The sequence below is a fragment of the Candoia aspera genome, chromosome 3 (genome assembly GCF_035149785.1).
Source record: "Candoia aspera isolate rCanAsp1 chromosome 3, rCanAsp1.hap2, whole genome shotgun sequence".
Taxonomy (NCBI): domain Eukaryota; kingdom Metazoa; phylum Chordata; class Lepidosauria; order Squamata; family Boidae; genus Candoia; species Candoia aspera.
The window spans coordinates 39,352,068-39,368,034 of NC_086155.1; the positions used below are offsets into that span (position 1 = coordinate 39,352,068).

The 15,967-nt window shown below is 36.7% G+C and overlaps 1 protein-coding gene across 1 annotated transcript in view; it reads right to left on the reverse strand.

Annotated features, from left to right (window-relative positions):
* Positions 1 to 1,171: 1,171 nt before the first annotated feature.
* Positions 1,172 to 15,967, reverse strand: part of CTTNBP2NL (CTTNBP2 N-terminal like) — a 33,345-nt gene continuing 18,549 nt past the window's right edge. The window contains exons 3-5 of the mRNA XM_063297429.1: positions 7,370 to 7,600; positions 5,930 to 6,037; positions 1,172 to 5,325 (exon numbers count right to left, since the gene is read on the reverse strand). Coding sequence (XP_063153499.1) covers positions 3,868 to 5,325; positions 5,930 to 6,037; positions 7,370 to 7,600 — 1,797 coding nt within the window. The 3' untranslated portion in view covers positions 1,172 to 3,867. The remainder of the gene's footprint in view (positions 5,326 to 5,929; positions 6,038 to 7,369; positions 7,601 to 15,967) is intronic.

Consider the following 15,967-nt stretch of genomic DNA (forward strand, 5'->3'; position numbering starts at 1 on the left):
AGATGGTATATGAAGAAGGAAGTTCAAATACCATAGCTTCAATGCAAGGACACTTTTTATACTTTCTTTTTAAAAGACAAGTCACAGAAGTGTAACTTCGAACACAAGATGGCACTAGTTATTTTCTACATTCTTGGAATGGGAAATTGCAATTGTGATGGATAAGAACTCAATCAAGTAAGTAAAATACAGTGTATCAATGGAGCTTTTTGACACAACTATTTATCTGCTTATCTTTCTGAAGATGTAAACCAGATTTCAAAACTATTATCTGGGCTATCATGAATCAGAGCCCTAGAAAAGGAGTAGACTGACCAGACTGGTGCCATTGAGATTTATCTTCTCTGACTTGAGCACAGGATGTAGAAAGTAGTGGGTGGAATTTCAATAGGCCTTTGACGTTGTTAAGTACATTTTGCAGCATTCCAGACTAGGGAGAGGGCTTTGCATAACAGACGTCTATTTCCATGTTCCAGCAAAGGGGGAAAAAACAATAAACCAGGTGAACTACAGAACCATGATGCATAAGAGATGGCCAAATGTCCATCATTTAAATTTACTATGCCTATAACTTGGTATATGTAGTGGAGTTGCATACCATGTTTGGTTTCGTTTATTGCTCTCCCAGAAATATTCAAGTTGAAGACAAATTGCACTGACTAAAGACACACCTAAGAAACACACCCCTACTAATGAATAAATATTTCCCATCCAAGAAAATAACCAGCACAGAAGGAAACTACTTATGTTGTATGAGGCAAGCTAATAGCAATCAGAAAAGGAAGCACAAATGAATGATTGTGATCTCAGTCCAAAAGTGTCAAGAGAAGTGTCACAGTAACAGATGCCATAATGTTATGTTCTGTAATAAAAGACTGAAACACGTGTAGGCCATTCAGCCCTAGGACAGCTGACCATCAATAAAGCCCCTTAAAAATACTTTTTAAAATGGTGAATATTCTCAGTATCACTACAGCATCAGCACCACTAACATTTTAGTTCCTATTTTGCTTTTAAAAGCATTGCCTTTATAATGCCAATGTATGGATGCATTTCTGTATTTTCCTGCGTTAGTAATTTTATGCACAACCACTAAAGTCAGTGAAATATTTACATACTACTAGTCAACACAGCCCCCTTGACTTTCAAAATATATTCTAGCACATAACAATCCACATAAAAATAAAACCCTTTATTGATAGTACGAACATTTAACATGTTTAATGCTGCAATCTATAAAAATGATAAAAAGACTTCTGTTTCATACATTTGACTTTACAAATATACAGATGTTAATGAACAATTAATACTAGGTTATACAGTTTGAACATCATTAAAATCTAGTTAGTCCATGACACCTCTCAATTCACAATCAAAAGAAAATTAAACATTTCGTTTCCACATTTCAACTCTACAGAAAACTGAAATACTAACCCTAGAAATCTTAGGGGATTAGCTGGAATCACTTACATAGTTGTGCTTAATCTCAGAATATTGGCTATTAGCAACAAAATACATTTCCTTCTACATTCTCCCCATCGTTCATGTTGAATATAGTACTCAGTGCATTTCCTAATGAAATTCATTGCTGTGTATAAATCTCTATAGTGTCATGTTATAAAGAAAGGATACAGGTTAGTGTCAACATATGGAAATATTTTAAGGGCTGCTACAATAACCTCTCTTTTAAGGTAAGACACAATACCATCAAAACATTTACTCAAGTTCAGTTATACAGCATTTGCAATGATGGTTGCTCTGTAAAACTGGTTTATGTACTTATCAGGGTTGTTTCCTATGCATCTATATCCAATCACTAGGAAAAACTTTATATAGACCAAAATCTGAGAAGAATAGCATTAGGATTGTATGATTTCCTATGTCAATATATTGCGGAATATAATGCAACCTCAGAAATACCTGTCACTTTGTTAAAAAATCATCTAGCAATTCCATACCAAAAAAAAAAAAAAAAAAGGTGGGGGTGGGGGGAGACCAATGGCTAGACAATATATAGTGGAATCCTGAAGCAATGCTTTTTAAAAAATATTTGTAACTGTATTAAAGAACTTTGGTCTAATGCAGGAATGGGCATTTTTTTGTGGTGGCAACTGGATGTGTGGCACTGATATTGCTGGAATGAGGCAAGATTATTTTTTTGGCTTATTTTTGTTTTTTAAAGGCAAAATATATATAACAATAACTAGCAAAGAAGTATGCACCAATTTCAGCCCTTATTTGCTTTAAAAACACTGAAAAAAACTGCCATCTAAACCCAGGTATTTGCCTCTAAATTTCACAATGAAATTTTGGGGAGTCCAGGACCACACCACCACCCAAAACCCAAGGGTTTCCTAACCCTGGTCACTGAATGTCAAAGCAGCAAATTGTTATAACTTCAAAATAAGAATCATGCTATGATTCTTATTATTTGTGCAGACGGAATTTGGTGAGGCATTCACATGTTTTACTCAAGGCCAAATTAGAGACACCCAGTTTATCATTACCTTGATCTTGATTACTCCAGTAGTATCAGGTACTCCTGAAACAATTTCAGACATGAACAGCTATATAAATATAGCATCATATTGGCCCCATTGATATGATCAAGGCATACATTTTTGCCCTAAAGTTTGCATTATTGGAAGTTTCATTACAAAGGAAACTGCTTTAGTTGAGCCTTACATAGGTCCCAGCTTACTATTATTCTTAGGAAAATGGGTTTTCTCAAATACATAAAGCCTTAAAAGGAATTGTATAAGTGCTTTGAGGTATAAATAATGTTAATGTGATCACTGTAAAGTATTGTGTCTAGGTATGTATACATCTCTACATGTAAGCTGCATCTTTGAAAGCTTAACAATTTGGTTTCCATAGTGTTGCCAAGTGGGCAGTTCTCTTCTCTAAGACAATACAACTTATTTAGCAAGACCTATACCTGCTTGACTTATAGCATTATTACATATTAAGCAATTCTTTAGTTATTGCTTTGGATCTTCTAGTACTGATCCTACCCTTTTAATGCAAAAATCTGAAAATCCTGATTAGTCATTTCTGATTTCAAGTAGCATTTAAATCTTTCTCAAGGAAGAGCAAAGGTTTATTCTCAGAAGTTCTATACACAACAGTAGAATGCTCATTAAAATTTTATATTTTACTTATTTTGCTCTATGGAGAGAAACTTGTAAGGAATGGACAATATTTTGTAAAGACTGGCAACCTGGTTGCTTAAAGCTAACAACTCTTTTCAGTTCGTATCATAGGAAAAGATTGGGTTGCATAAAATTCTGCAATAGGGCCAAAGTGCACCTGACAACAGCTACATTAACTTTTTGTTCATAGCAGAGAAAACCAGTCTAGTGTTCACCTTTGGGATATTTCCTATTCATAGCACATTATTGATAAAAACATTGGAAAGGATTAAGAACCATGTCGATTCCAAACATTCATGATTCAGAAATTATTATTTTCTACAGTTGGATGATGCCTTCTGGTATTACGGAGAATCACATTCATATCTGCAGGCTTTAGCTCAGGCACTTCTTAGAAAAGGAATAGGAGTTTGCATGGAGTGTCTTTCTGCATAATTTAAAGTGAGTATTCTGTTGTCATAGTCCATAGGTCATCTCCCAGAACAGAACAACTGCTTCCATTTTGTTTGATTTCCCTGCTGCCATGAGATACCTTGAGGCGCTGAGTGTTCCAAAAATTGTACAAGTTGTATTATTTTCTACATTATATAAAACAAAGGAACAAATGTGTTATACAAGAAGATTCTGTTACTACTCAAATAAATAACATGGAGTGGATAAGACCGTGTTTCAGCTTTAGGAGTTGCAAACACTTGGAATGTTACTCTTTTTAAGACTAGCTATTGGTTGGCAATAAAAACTCAATTTCTTTCCCATTGGCTACAACCGCATTGCTTGAACAACTAGTTGCCATGTCCATAGGAGAACCAAGGGATGCTTGATTTGAAGTTTTCACTGGTGGTGTGGTAGCTGCTGGAGAAGGAGCCAGACCAGGTTTCTTTGGAGGAATTGGTGGAGGATTTCCTCTTTCTGCTCTGGGTATGGTAGGTGATTTAATTCCAGGTGAAAGGGGACTTAAAGGGCTAGAGACCTTACCTGGGCTAGTTTCATTTTTGGGGCTCATGGCATTGGCGAGATTTCGGTAGTCTGTGCCAAAAGGTGAACTGTTAGGGGAGACTGGTTTGATAGGACCCTGCTGACTGGTGAATCTGGAGAGAACCTGAGTGACTGTATTACGGGCAAGCTGTTTTGCTGCAGAATTATCAGCAAAAGTAGGTGACAAATCTCTGGATGGAGGACTTTGGAGGCCACTTGATTGATGATCTTGATCAGCCTGAGACTGGAATTTGTGGCGAGCAGCATGGAAGCGCTGATTGATTCCCACTTGGTAGGAAGATTGGTAGCTAGGGTTGCTGGTTGATGCTCCAAGCAGACGCTTAGTCATGACTGGGGAGGAGCATGGTGAAGATGTCAGAGAAGAAGAAGCTGTGTTGCTGGGAGACAAGGAAATCCCATTGGAAGGGAGTGGTGGAACTGAAGCAGAAAGAGATTCTGTTCTTACTGGGGAGATGCTATTCTCTACAGCATTCTCAGCAGCTGGCCCAACAGACTTGCCCTTCGGTAGATTCTCTACTGCAGATTGAGCTGGCTCAACACCCGTTAGTGTATCAGCATCACAATGTCCATTTGCCTTGGCATAAGGATGGAGAGCTGTGGCCAGTGGCAATGTGTGTGCCAATTTGACAGCAGGTTCCTGATTCATGTTTTCTGTCAAGTGATTACTAGTCTGACAAGCCACTGACCTACCTAAGGAGACTTCTGTAATAGTTGCTGTGGACACCATTGAGACGTTTGAGGGTGAGCTCTCAACTTTGTGGCTGCCAGCTTTCAAAGAAGCTTCTAGCTCTTTTAATATTTTCTTCAGATCCTCTACTTCTTCTTTCAGGACTTTGGTGCGGTTCTCTTCCCGGTTAAGTTTGGCTTTCAACTGCTCTCGTTCAATGTCAAACTCAGATAACTGCTTTTCTACCTGTGCCTCCATTTGCAAGCCTCTTTTCTTCTTGGCTGCTAGCTCCTCCTCCAGCTGGTTTACTTTGCTTCTTTCCTTTTCCAACTTCATATTTAACTCCCCAAGCTTTTGCCCTTCCTCTGTAGCTTTAGCTGTGGCTTTCTTACATTCCAACACAAGCATGGAAGAAAGTTGCTTGTGGTGTGCACGCTCCTCCTCCAGTTGGTTAGACAACTTTTTCTGCTCTCTCTCAAACTTCTTCACCTGAGATTTTTCAAATTCCAACTAAAACAAAAGTTTTTAAAAAGAGTTAAAGCTTTAACATCCAAACACATAAAAAAAAATCAATAAATGAGAGTAAATGAATGTATGAGAGAATGGATATAAAGATTATCAGAGAGAAAAACTTGAAGTTTTTAATAGCTTGTATTTGCATCCAAATAAGTGAAAGGTTACAGAATACACGAACAATAATAAATTATAAAGTAAATAGAACATGAATGACATGAGTAATCCCTGTTGCTTGTAACGTCTACACAAGGGAGGTAAGGTATTTTCTTACTGTTAACATGTACACTGCTAAAGGTCACAAGGTGTGTCCACTACATTTTGAAACATTTTGTTACTTTAGGGTCTCAGAGATCTGATGTTTCTTTCATCAACCCAGCCGACATATATTTACAAAGACTGAATTCTATTGTCTGCTAAATGGAATGTGTAGATTTGAACAATATCCCCTCTTAGAAGTCTAATTTTCTTCTTGAGGGAAAGAGTAAACACTCAGAATTCAGAGACCAACATAAGCTCCCCCACCCATAGAAGGCATGTTCTCTGTGTTAAACGTTAATTAATCATTTCCCTCTGAGTGCTACTTGGGAAGAAGACATACCTGTTGTGTGAGCCGTTCTCGTTCTTTTTCCAGCATGTAAGTGACATCATCGCCTTCAGCAGTATCTTGGGCGTGTCGCTGCCTTTCTTCTTCAAGATCCAAAATTACCTTTCAACCCGAAAGGAACATTATCAATCCCCTTTAGAGAAATAATTACTAGTGTATCCAAACGTAAAGAAAGTAGATTCTTTTCTGCCCAAAGCAAAATTTTAAGCAAAATATTCAGACACAGATACGCCTTAACTTTTTCTTATGAAAAGATCTTTTTGAAAGGATCCAGTGCAATGTTAAAAAAGACATCTGCCACTCCCAACATACCTTTTAATATTCTTCAAAGTTTATCCTCATTATTTTGTAATGGAGAAAAAAGGGAGAGATACCAAGCAGACCCCCCCTTGCCCCAAGAACACAGGAGGCTCTTCATTGATATAGTCTGTGATACAACTTTAAACACCTTATCTCTTGGTTATATGATTTCTGAGGTCAGCAGCATCTCAACATTTGGGGATAAATTTTGAAGGATATGGGTAACTACTGTAGGCAATTCTGAATATTCATTGTGTAAATGGTATTTGATATGTATAGATGTTTATTTTCAGAAATATATTTAATGTTTAAAGGAACAATAAAAATAAGTTAACCAGGATTTCTTAACAACAGGAAACTAGAAACATGTTACACGTAAGAGTAATTTACTTAAGAGTGAAATAACAGTTAAGCAACTACTTGGATGAGGATCCATCCAAAGAGCTCTTTTACATTCTATACTGTTTTAAAGAAAAAAATTAATTCTATTTCTTTAAGTTTTAATTTCTTTAAATTAAACTATAATAAAGAGGACTGTGATGTAACTTTAAACTTAAATGTTACCTAATGGAGTGAAACAGTATCATATAATCATATGACAGCAAAGCAAAAACAAAAATTTAAATACTGCTATTAGAAAAATACTTATGTAGTACATGTATGCAATACGTACTTTATACTATCTTATTTCTACCATTAAGTTTCAAGTGGCAACATATAAGAAAGTCATGAAATGACTTTGAACTTATGAACAAAATATACTAAAGATTCTTAAGCATTAATAAATACTAGGTAACTGAATAGAGAAAAGATATACATGTGGTTGTCATTATCTATACAAATTTAAAATGACAGTATTTTTAATTTACTGTATTTCAATTTTAATATTTTTGTTTTGCCTTAGAAAAATGTTAAATGCTTAAATTTTGCAGTTATTTACAAAAATGATCACACAGTTTTAATTAGCCAAAACAATTCTTTGAAGGCTGAAAAAATTATATAGTTGTGCATATTTAAATAATAAATAAAATTTAAAAATAGCTAACTAGATAATACTGTTGTGTTCTATGATATGAATTCCTAAATAAGAGCAATTATTGCTTTTATGAAGCTTCCAAGGACCCGAAGACCCACCTTTCTGTGCCTACTCTCTGCAGCAGCCAGTTGAGACAACATTTTTTCCTGCATATTCTTGCAATGTTTCATCACTACCTTCAGGATGGATAAAGGATTGGCACAAACAGGTTGCTTTTCACCATAATTATCTTCTTTCAGTGCTTCAAAATCTCTCTGAAGAGCCATCAACGGATCACTAATGTTGTATTTTCCATAACGTTCTTCAATAAAAGTATCTCTGTGTTGGGCCTGAAATTATGAAGCATTTCTTATTAGCAACAACCAAAGAAAAAGAAGTCAAGTTAAAATCTTGTCACTTCACTGAAAGACTGAACAGGTGAGCAAACCCCAGTGCAGCTGCTGCCTAAATACATGGATAGCAGAAAACATAGTTTTTCTACAGCCCTATGGAATAATTGAGAGATTGGGAACAGCCTCAATTTAACAACAAGAAGATATTTGTTTATCTGGGGCTTTAAAAAAACATTAATGTTTCTATAGGAACTGACTGAACAGAGCCAAAGGGAAGAGAGGAAGAAGTCAAGATAAAAAAAAATTACTAAGCAGAGAAACACTAAGAAAAAAGCAGAGCTTAAACATGTATTGGTAACTTCAATGGAAGGCACTGAAGAAAGGCACAATAAAAAAGGAAAATAGGAATGTGGGCAGGTGTAGGGAAGGAAAGCAGAACTTAGCCCTATAGCCACTCTTTATAATTGTGATCTCACATGCATTTCCACTACTTGCCAATTAAATAAAATGGGGTTTTATTTAACACCAGACATTTACTTGCTGTGAAATTCCTGGGATAGCTAGGTATATTTCAGCAGAAACAACATATTTAGGGATATACGGCATCTGAACAAATATTTTTTCTCACACCATGATCTCCAAAATCATTATCTGCAGCTTTCAATTTGTGTCCTCATTTTTCTCAACAGGAAACCATATGCAGGAAAGGGAAGTCCAGGTTCAAAATGCAGAGCTGTGTGATATTTTAAGGGTCATTAAAGAAGGAACTCCCAGATCAACATAGAAGAAACTCAAAACTAAAGGGCATCTCTACCTTTGTAATCCTTATGCCTGGTTATGAGGATTGAGGAATACATTAAGGTTAGAAAGTGGAGGTTCTCAGTCTGCTTCCTTTTCCACTGTCTCCCAGACTGGTCTACAGATACCTAATACACAAACACATGGGCACATACCTGTGCATCATGCGGACACACACACGCCTACATAAAAATACAATATAGTAAGACAGATGGATTATATCATAAATGATCCTACAATTTGCTTTAATCTAATATACAAATTTGGACAAGTATTACTTGATCTGTGGGACTGAAGAAGAGTTTTCTCAGTGCATACTCAGGAAATGGATCAGTTAAAATGAGTATAAATTAAAGCAAATATTTTTTTTTTGACACAGTAATTTACTAGCTTTTTGAACCTCAAAGGGCTTAATTTTATTGCTCCTATTCTATATGGTATTTTTTTAAGAGAAAAAAAATACATATATCTGACAAGTGAAGGATTTTAACAATTTGATGAATAGTCATAGGCATTCCTCTGGAGGGTCCCTTCTGTACCCTGTTACTCACAAATCACTCTTAAGAATGTCAGGAAGCAGTTAGGTTACCTGGGTGGGCAACATACTGGAAGTAAGGAAAAACAAGAAGGAAGGTGGAAGAACCTCTGCACAGGAGTAGCAGACATACATTTCTGGCTGATTGTCACAGTATATGAAAAACAACAGAACTATCTAAATCCTGACCACTGTACGACGATGAAAATGATTGAGCCTTGGAAGGATTAATACAAACAGCTTCTGAGATAAAGGATTTTACCTTAGGTTTTTTTTTTAAACTGGTATTAAAAAAAAAATTAAGCTAGCAATATACTTCTTTCAGTTAAAGCAATTTCTGTTTATAGAAGGAAAGGGAAGTAGTTTCCTCTCTTAGTTCCCTAATCTGGAGCAAATTTTGAAGGAATACAGGGACTGCTGGAGAAGATAATCCTGTGGTTGCAAAATTTATCACAGTGAATTAAATTCCTTCCCATAAATTGCCAAATACTTCTGGGTATTTAAAATGTGTTTGTTGTGTGTGTTAAACTACCAAGAAATGGTACTCAAAAAAATCAAACCCCTCTGGTTATGTTTCAGACTACTGTACTAAATAATGTACCCCCCTTCCAGAAAATGCTACAAAATTGGTGGTGACTCTGGTATCTTGAGTGTTTGCTACCCATACTTTTAAGACTGCTTTGACACCTCTTTGTCCCTGAACCTTGCAACTACAACATATAATACAACACAATAATAGTGTCCTAAATGGTGGTGAAAACACCAATTTATGGCTAACCATAGTATAACATGAAAGTATGGTATACCCAATCCTGCTACTGATATCCATTAACAGCTCAGTGCAATTACAGAAATTGACTTTTTAAACAAAATAGCCTTAACTTCAAGACATATCTGACAGCTGAATATTTTATTTATTTATTTATTCTTTATTCAAAATTCAAAATAAGTATCAGATGATATTAATAATGTATTTCTTTAGTCTAAGCCACTAGCACTGTCTAAGATTAGGGGTTCTTCAAAAATTGCATACTGAATACATGTTGCAAATAGTTTTACTTCTGGTATTCCTGTGATATTTAGTCTACAATATTTTTGCTAAACAGTAATTGAAGTACCACTGAAACCAGAAGCTCCTGGAAATTCTTTGCTTTGTGAATCTATTTTGGAAATTTTCACCATACCGGTCCTACAAAGGCTCTTACATACATACTAAACAAGAGTCAATTTATCAGTGGAATCACATGTTTTGAATTACAGGCAACCGTTTCCCATTCTAGGATGAGAACACTGATTCCCATTCAGAATTATTCAGTACTGAATAAGGCAGTTTATGAATGGCAACCGAAAAACAATTTCTCTGTACTTGTAGAGGAAAAATACCCCAGGAAATTGAAGAAGTGGAATGGTGCTTGTTCAATCTTAATCCACACAAATATTAAAATGAAAAAGCAGTGAACTACTATTCAGTAATTTAATCCTGATCTGGTTATTGAGATCCCTGATGCACTATGTTCCTATGTATAGGAACATTAATCCTGTACAGAGGTTCTCTGATTAGTTTTCATAAAAGCAGAATAATTATCTCATGTTAATGTTTGTTTTTTTCAAAACCCATTCCTTACTAGCTGAAGAACAGGGTTGATCCAATAGTAGTAGTTTCCACCCAGCTGAAGTTATAACTGCCCAGAGTCGTGTTTGAGATGGGCAGTGGAAAAATGTGCCACATAAATAAATAAAATAAAATAAAGTTTCAAATATACCTGACTTGATTAGGCTTGCTTACAATACATTCATTACAATAGCTGGCAGCACCCCAAAAGTTAAATCAAGTCAAAGCAGATTAGGACTTGGTTGGGAGACCACTGGGAAATTTCAGGGCTGTAGGCCAGACTGAAAGTTGTGGGGTGGGGGAACAGCTAGAAAGACATTGGCAAGCCACTTGCGTACAATTGTCAAGAAAACTTAGACATGCCCATTTTCTCATCAGGAGTGAAGCTTCATTTGAGGTATTCTTTATTCTAAACATGATAAAGTAAAAGCTACTAATTCAGAAAAAACAGCCATAAGTAAACTCATGGTGAATTTCTGAAATCAATCAATAAAAAAAGGGCCTTTGTTCACAGCTCCAGTCACCAAGAAGACATTAAAAGACACTTCAAGCAACTGCAACTTATAATTTTGAGGTATACATGTTACACATTTACTGGGTCTTATCTATGTAATGTTTTAGGTCAAGTTTCAAAAGCTATGATCTATAATTCCACCAATATTAGATATCTTGACTAAAATTGAGGAATGATGGGAAATGTAGCCAAACACCTAAACAGCCAACATATCTCTACTCTATTGTAGATGGAAAACCCATTTCTAGCCTTAATTGCTGCAAAAATGCCGAAGAGGGAACTACAAGCACCTAGGGTGATAAATCAAAATTCTAAATAATTCTAAATAATTTGTAATTTAGATTTCTAAGGCTGCCCAGAGTTTAATAAAACTAGACCATATTATAAGATCTCCTTTGAACTGGGGATCCTTAATTATAATTCTCCTTTCAAGGTACAAATTGTAATTGAGTTTCAGTGTTATGTGGTGGTGGTGATCTTTCTCCCATACCAATTCTCTGGTACTAATGTTTCTGTCCTACTAAGCTGTTATAACCAGCAATTCCATAATGCTGGGGTCCCCAATATGTTGCCCATAGTCTCAAAACATCAAAGAGATCATGCTGAAACGCCTGTCAGGAAAAAACATGAAGATATTGGCAACAAAAATCTCTACTGGCAATGGTTTCATTCTCTCTTCGCCACTCAACAGAAATATTTAAAAGGGAACAGATACCTTACTGAGGTCTCCCCCCTTCACAATGCAGTTATCAATTAAGCCAGGAGAAGGCAATCTGGCACCCAAATGCTTTGTGTAGCCTAAGTTTACTTTCTGCTTAAGATTGCTGAAAACAGTGGTGTAATTTTCTGCCTTGTTAGATGGACAACACATGAAAAATATACTATAAGGCTTAAAACAAACAAATCAATTAGAAAATATGGAAAACTCCAACCTCCTCTCTTGAAATCCTGCTCTGCCCATATGTGATATAGTCCCATCCACTTCAGCTTCAGCTACATCAGGACTGGCAATCTTTTGGTGGCTCGGAGCCCCAAGTAACGTTTTCTGAGAGGACAAGGGCTGCATTAGAAAGGTTGACGATACAAAGGTATTGGGACTGTCTCACATTCATGATAAAGCTGAGGAACCTTCCTCTCTCCCTGCCCCTCCCCCCAGTTGAACAAGAGAAGGATTTGGAAATTTTGGGGTTTTAGCCTATTTATTTTTGTATATTTCCCATTCAAAACAGAAGAAAAACACATATTGGTTTTCAAAAAGGTGGTCAGGTGCTTCTGAAGACTGCAGTAACTACAGTTGTAATTGAAATTATTCAACCCCCATTGCAAATCAGGTTGATTGTCAAAATATATAGACTTTCAGCTGTTTGCAATGAACAAATCAAACAAAAGCAATTGAAATAGCTCAACACAATGAATGCTTCAAAGTGGTGTCCCCAAAGTCAACTGAAAACGCAACTTATGACTTCTCCAGTCTCAAAATTATTCAATCCCCTGAACAGAATCCGTCACAACAGCGTACATACAGTATGCAAAACAGGTGTTGTCTCAAGCACACCTGATGCAACTAATCAAGGGCTTCATTAGTTGCACCAGGTGTGCTTGAGCTGGAACACATGAAATACCCGAACTGGCTAGGGATTTGTTGAGTGTCACGTCTGACTGCATGTTAGAAGTACAGTATGGCTAAGTCAAAAGAATGGTCCAAAAAGGTAAGAGAAGAGATCATCGCCCTTCACAAACAAGAAACAGGATACAAAAAGATAGCGAAGGCACTGAATGTTCCTAGAGACGCCGTTGGAAGCATAGTTCACAAGTTCAAAGTTAAAGGAACAGTGGTTACACTACCTGGACAGGGCAGAAAAAGGAAGCTGTCAATGGCTGCAACCAGATTTCTGAGAAGGCAGGTGGAGAGAAACCCTCAAGTGACTGCAAAAGACCTGCAGCAAGACTTGGTGGCAACAGGCACTGAGGTTTCAGTGAGCACAGTAAGGCGCGTACTAAACACAGAAGGTTTCCATGCTAGAACTCCAAGACATACACCACTACTGACCCAAAAGCACAAGAAAAGTAGGCTCCAATATGCTCAAAATCATATAAATAAGCCACACAAGTTTTGGGAATCTGTTCTGTGGAGCGATGAAACGAAACTGGAACTTTTCAGCCTGATGGATCAGCAGTATGTCTGGAGGAAGAAGAATGAAGCATATGCTGAAAAGAACACTCTGCCTACAGTTAAGCATGACAGTGGCTTGGTGATGCTCTGGGGCTGCTTTGCATCCTCTGGCACTGGAAACCTGCAGCGTGTGGACGGTAAGATAGATTCATTGAAGTATCAGGAAATCCTAGGAGAAAACGTTATGCCATCTGTAAGGAAGCTGAGGCTTGGGCATCACTGGACCTTCCAACAGGACAATGATCCCAAGCATACCTCACATCCCACTAAGGCTTGGATGCAGAAGAATTCCTGGAAGATTCTACAGTGGCCATCACAGTCACCTGACTTGAACCCCATAGAAAATCTCTGGTGGGATTTCAAGAAGGTGGTTGCAGCACGCAAACCCAAGACTATTACTGAACCGGAGGCCATTGTTCATGAGGAATGGGCTAAGATTCCTCAGGAATGCTGCCAGAAGCTGGTGTCTGGCTATGCATCTCGTTTGCAGCAGGTCATAACAGCAAAAGGATGCTCTACTAAGTACTGAAGATGCTTGCCATGAAGGGGTTGAATACTTTTGAGACTGGAGAAGTCATTAAAAGTTGCATTTTCAGTTGAATTTGGGGATACCACTTGAAGCATTCATTGTGTTGAGCTGTTTCAATTGCTTTTGTTTGCTTTGTTCATTGCAAACAGCTGAAAGTCTGTACATTTTGACAATCAACCTGATTTGCAATGGGGGTTGAATAATTTCGATTACAATTGTAAGTTCTTCAGAGATAATATGTATCCATGAAGCTTCAGATATACTAAGTGTAGAGGGACTACTGGCTGCATGTCATATTGATAAATTACTCTGGAAACTATGAGTGGGCAGCATAAAAAAGTTAAACAAATAGAAAGAATTCGGAAAGTCTGTTTTGCTAGTTAAATCAAAATTTATGGTCATAGCAAACTTTTGTTCATTACTGAAGTCCTCTGACTGCCATAAAACATAATGAATAGTAATCTTTATAACTGATAAACATGCACACAGAGTTATAGCCAACATTATGTTATCGTATTTCCATTCACACAATGCATCTAGCCTTAGCTATTACTCTCTCATGTGCCCCTAAGCATGGAGACAGTAAGGAAGAATCTGTATATAAACAGTATTTGGTACAAAGAAGATAGAGGATCTAGGCAAAGAAATACATTTTTGGAAATGTTTATATTTTTCCTTTTGCATAATACAATTACAATCAATCAAATGGAAACTGGAAAAAGACTAGTAAGCAATGCACCAATATATACAGACACTTAAACTTGCATATACTAAGACAACCAGAGAATAACTTAGCTTAGAAAAAAGAGCTCAGGCTGAAAAGCACCAGGGATTTTATCATTTATTTTGTTTCTATAATGCAAGTATGAAGGGCAAATATATAGAATCCTGATATTTATGAACCCTAAAATATTCAAGTGTTATTTAAACTGAAGTGCTCACTTTGCCAACATTCTAGTTAGCTCTACCCTTAGACATGACTCAAACAACACTGGCTTCCAAACAACATCTGCATATTCAACACAAGTGTCTGCAGGAAGAGAGCCATAGCACATTAGCTTTCACTAGCTATCACAGCTTCTCTCCTGCACATATTCACACTGAATGTGCAAGCACTTCTGATGGGAAGCTGACATTACAAAGCAATGTTGGTGGGGGTTTCCATAACACTCATGTGATTAGCATTCCAGATGAATAATACCTGCCTTTCCTAAGAATGAATACTTGTTTTTTATCCTTTCTAGGCAGACATTCACAAAAACCAAAATAGTTTTTAATTTTGTCATATTATCTCTAGAGAAGGAAATAGAAACAGAAGATAAGTCCTTTCATCCTATTTGATAGCAAGAGCACCTCCTTTAAACAAAAACTATTCATGCATTGCAATGTTTGGGGGTTTATAGGAATTATTATGAGTTATTCTGATAGAGCAATCTTGTCTCCTGCAAGATTAGCAATATAATTGTATTAACTGCTTGCTTGCTTGCTTGCTTGCATGTGTGGTTCACATCTGGGAAACTTTATGAACACAAACACATGTTTAAGTTTTACAGTGGGCCTTTCAGCATCAATAAAACCTTTAATTTTAAACAGTAGCTCTATAAAGCACTAGTTCGAGTGATCCTGTTAAACAACATACAGCTGTCAAAACTACAGGAAAAGCAAGCTAATGATTTGTGTTATAGAAGGAAATAACATCCTCAGTACAATCTGTAATGCATTGTTCCTGGAATTATTTCACTTGCTAAAAAAAGCAGGAGCTGGGAGGTACTGCAGAATGAGTCACTCTTTGCCAAAGTGATTCAAAGGTAGCAATATTCTTATAATAAAACGAAGAATGTATCTTCCAAAGTAGACCAAAAGGAGCATATATGCTTTCATTCAAGTCTTTGAAGCAATCTGTGTCACTAAGCCACAAAAATGGGTTTTGTGAAGAGCCATTCTCCTTCTGCACACATAGAATAGAAATTCTTATCAGTGAGTAGGGGAAGAAGGACTAGATGTATTTAATTCATTTTTTGCATTTAGAATGATGAGAATAGAAAGCAGGAAACAGAGCAAAATTAACTGTACTTCTAATCTAGTACTTTTCAGATGGTCTAGACATCAATTTACATTAGGCGTCAATTCACCAATCAACACAAGCCAATGATAATGTGTACACCTCAATGAGCAGGTGGCAGTTGTGGCCAGGAAAGCTTTT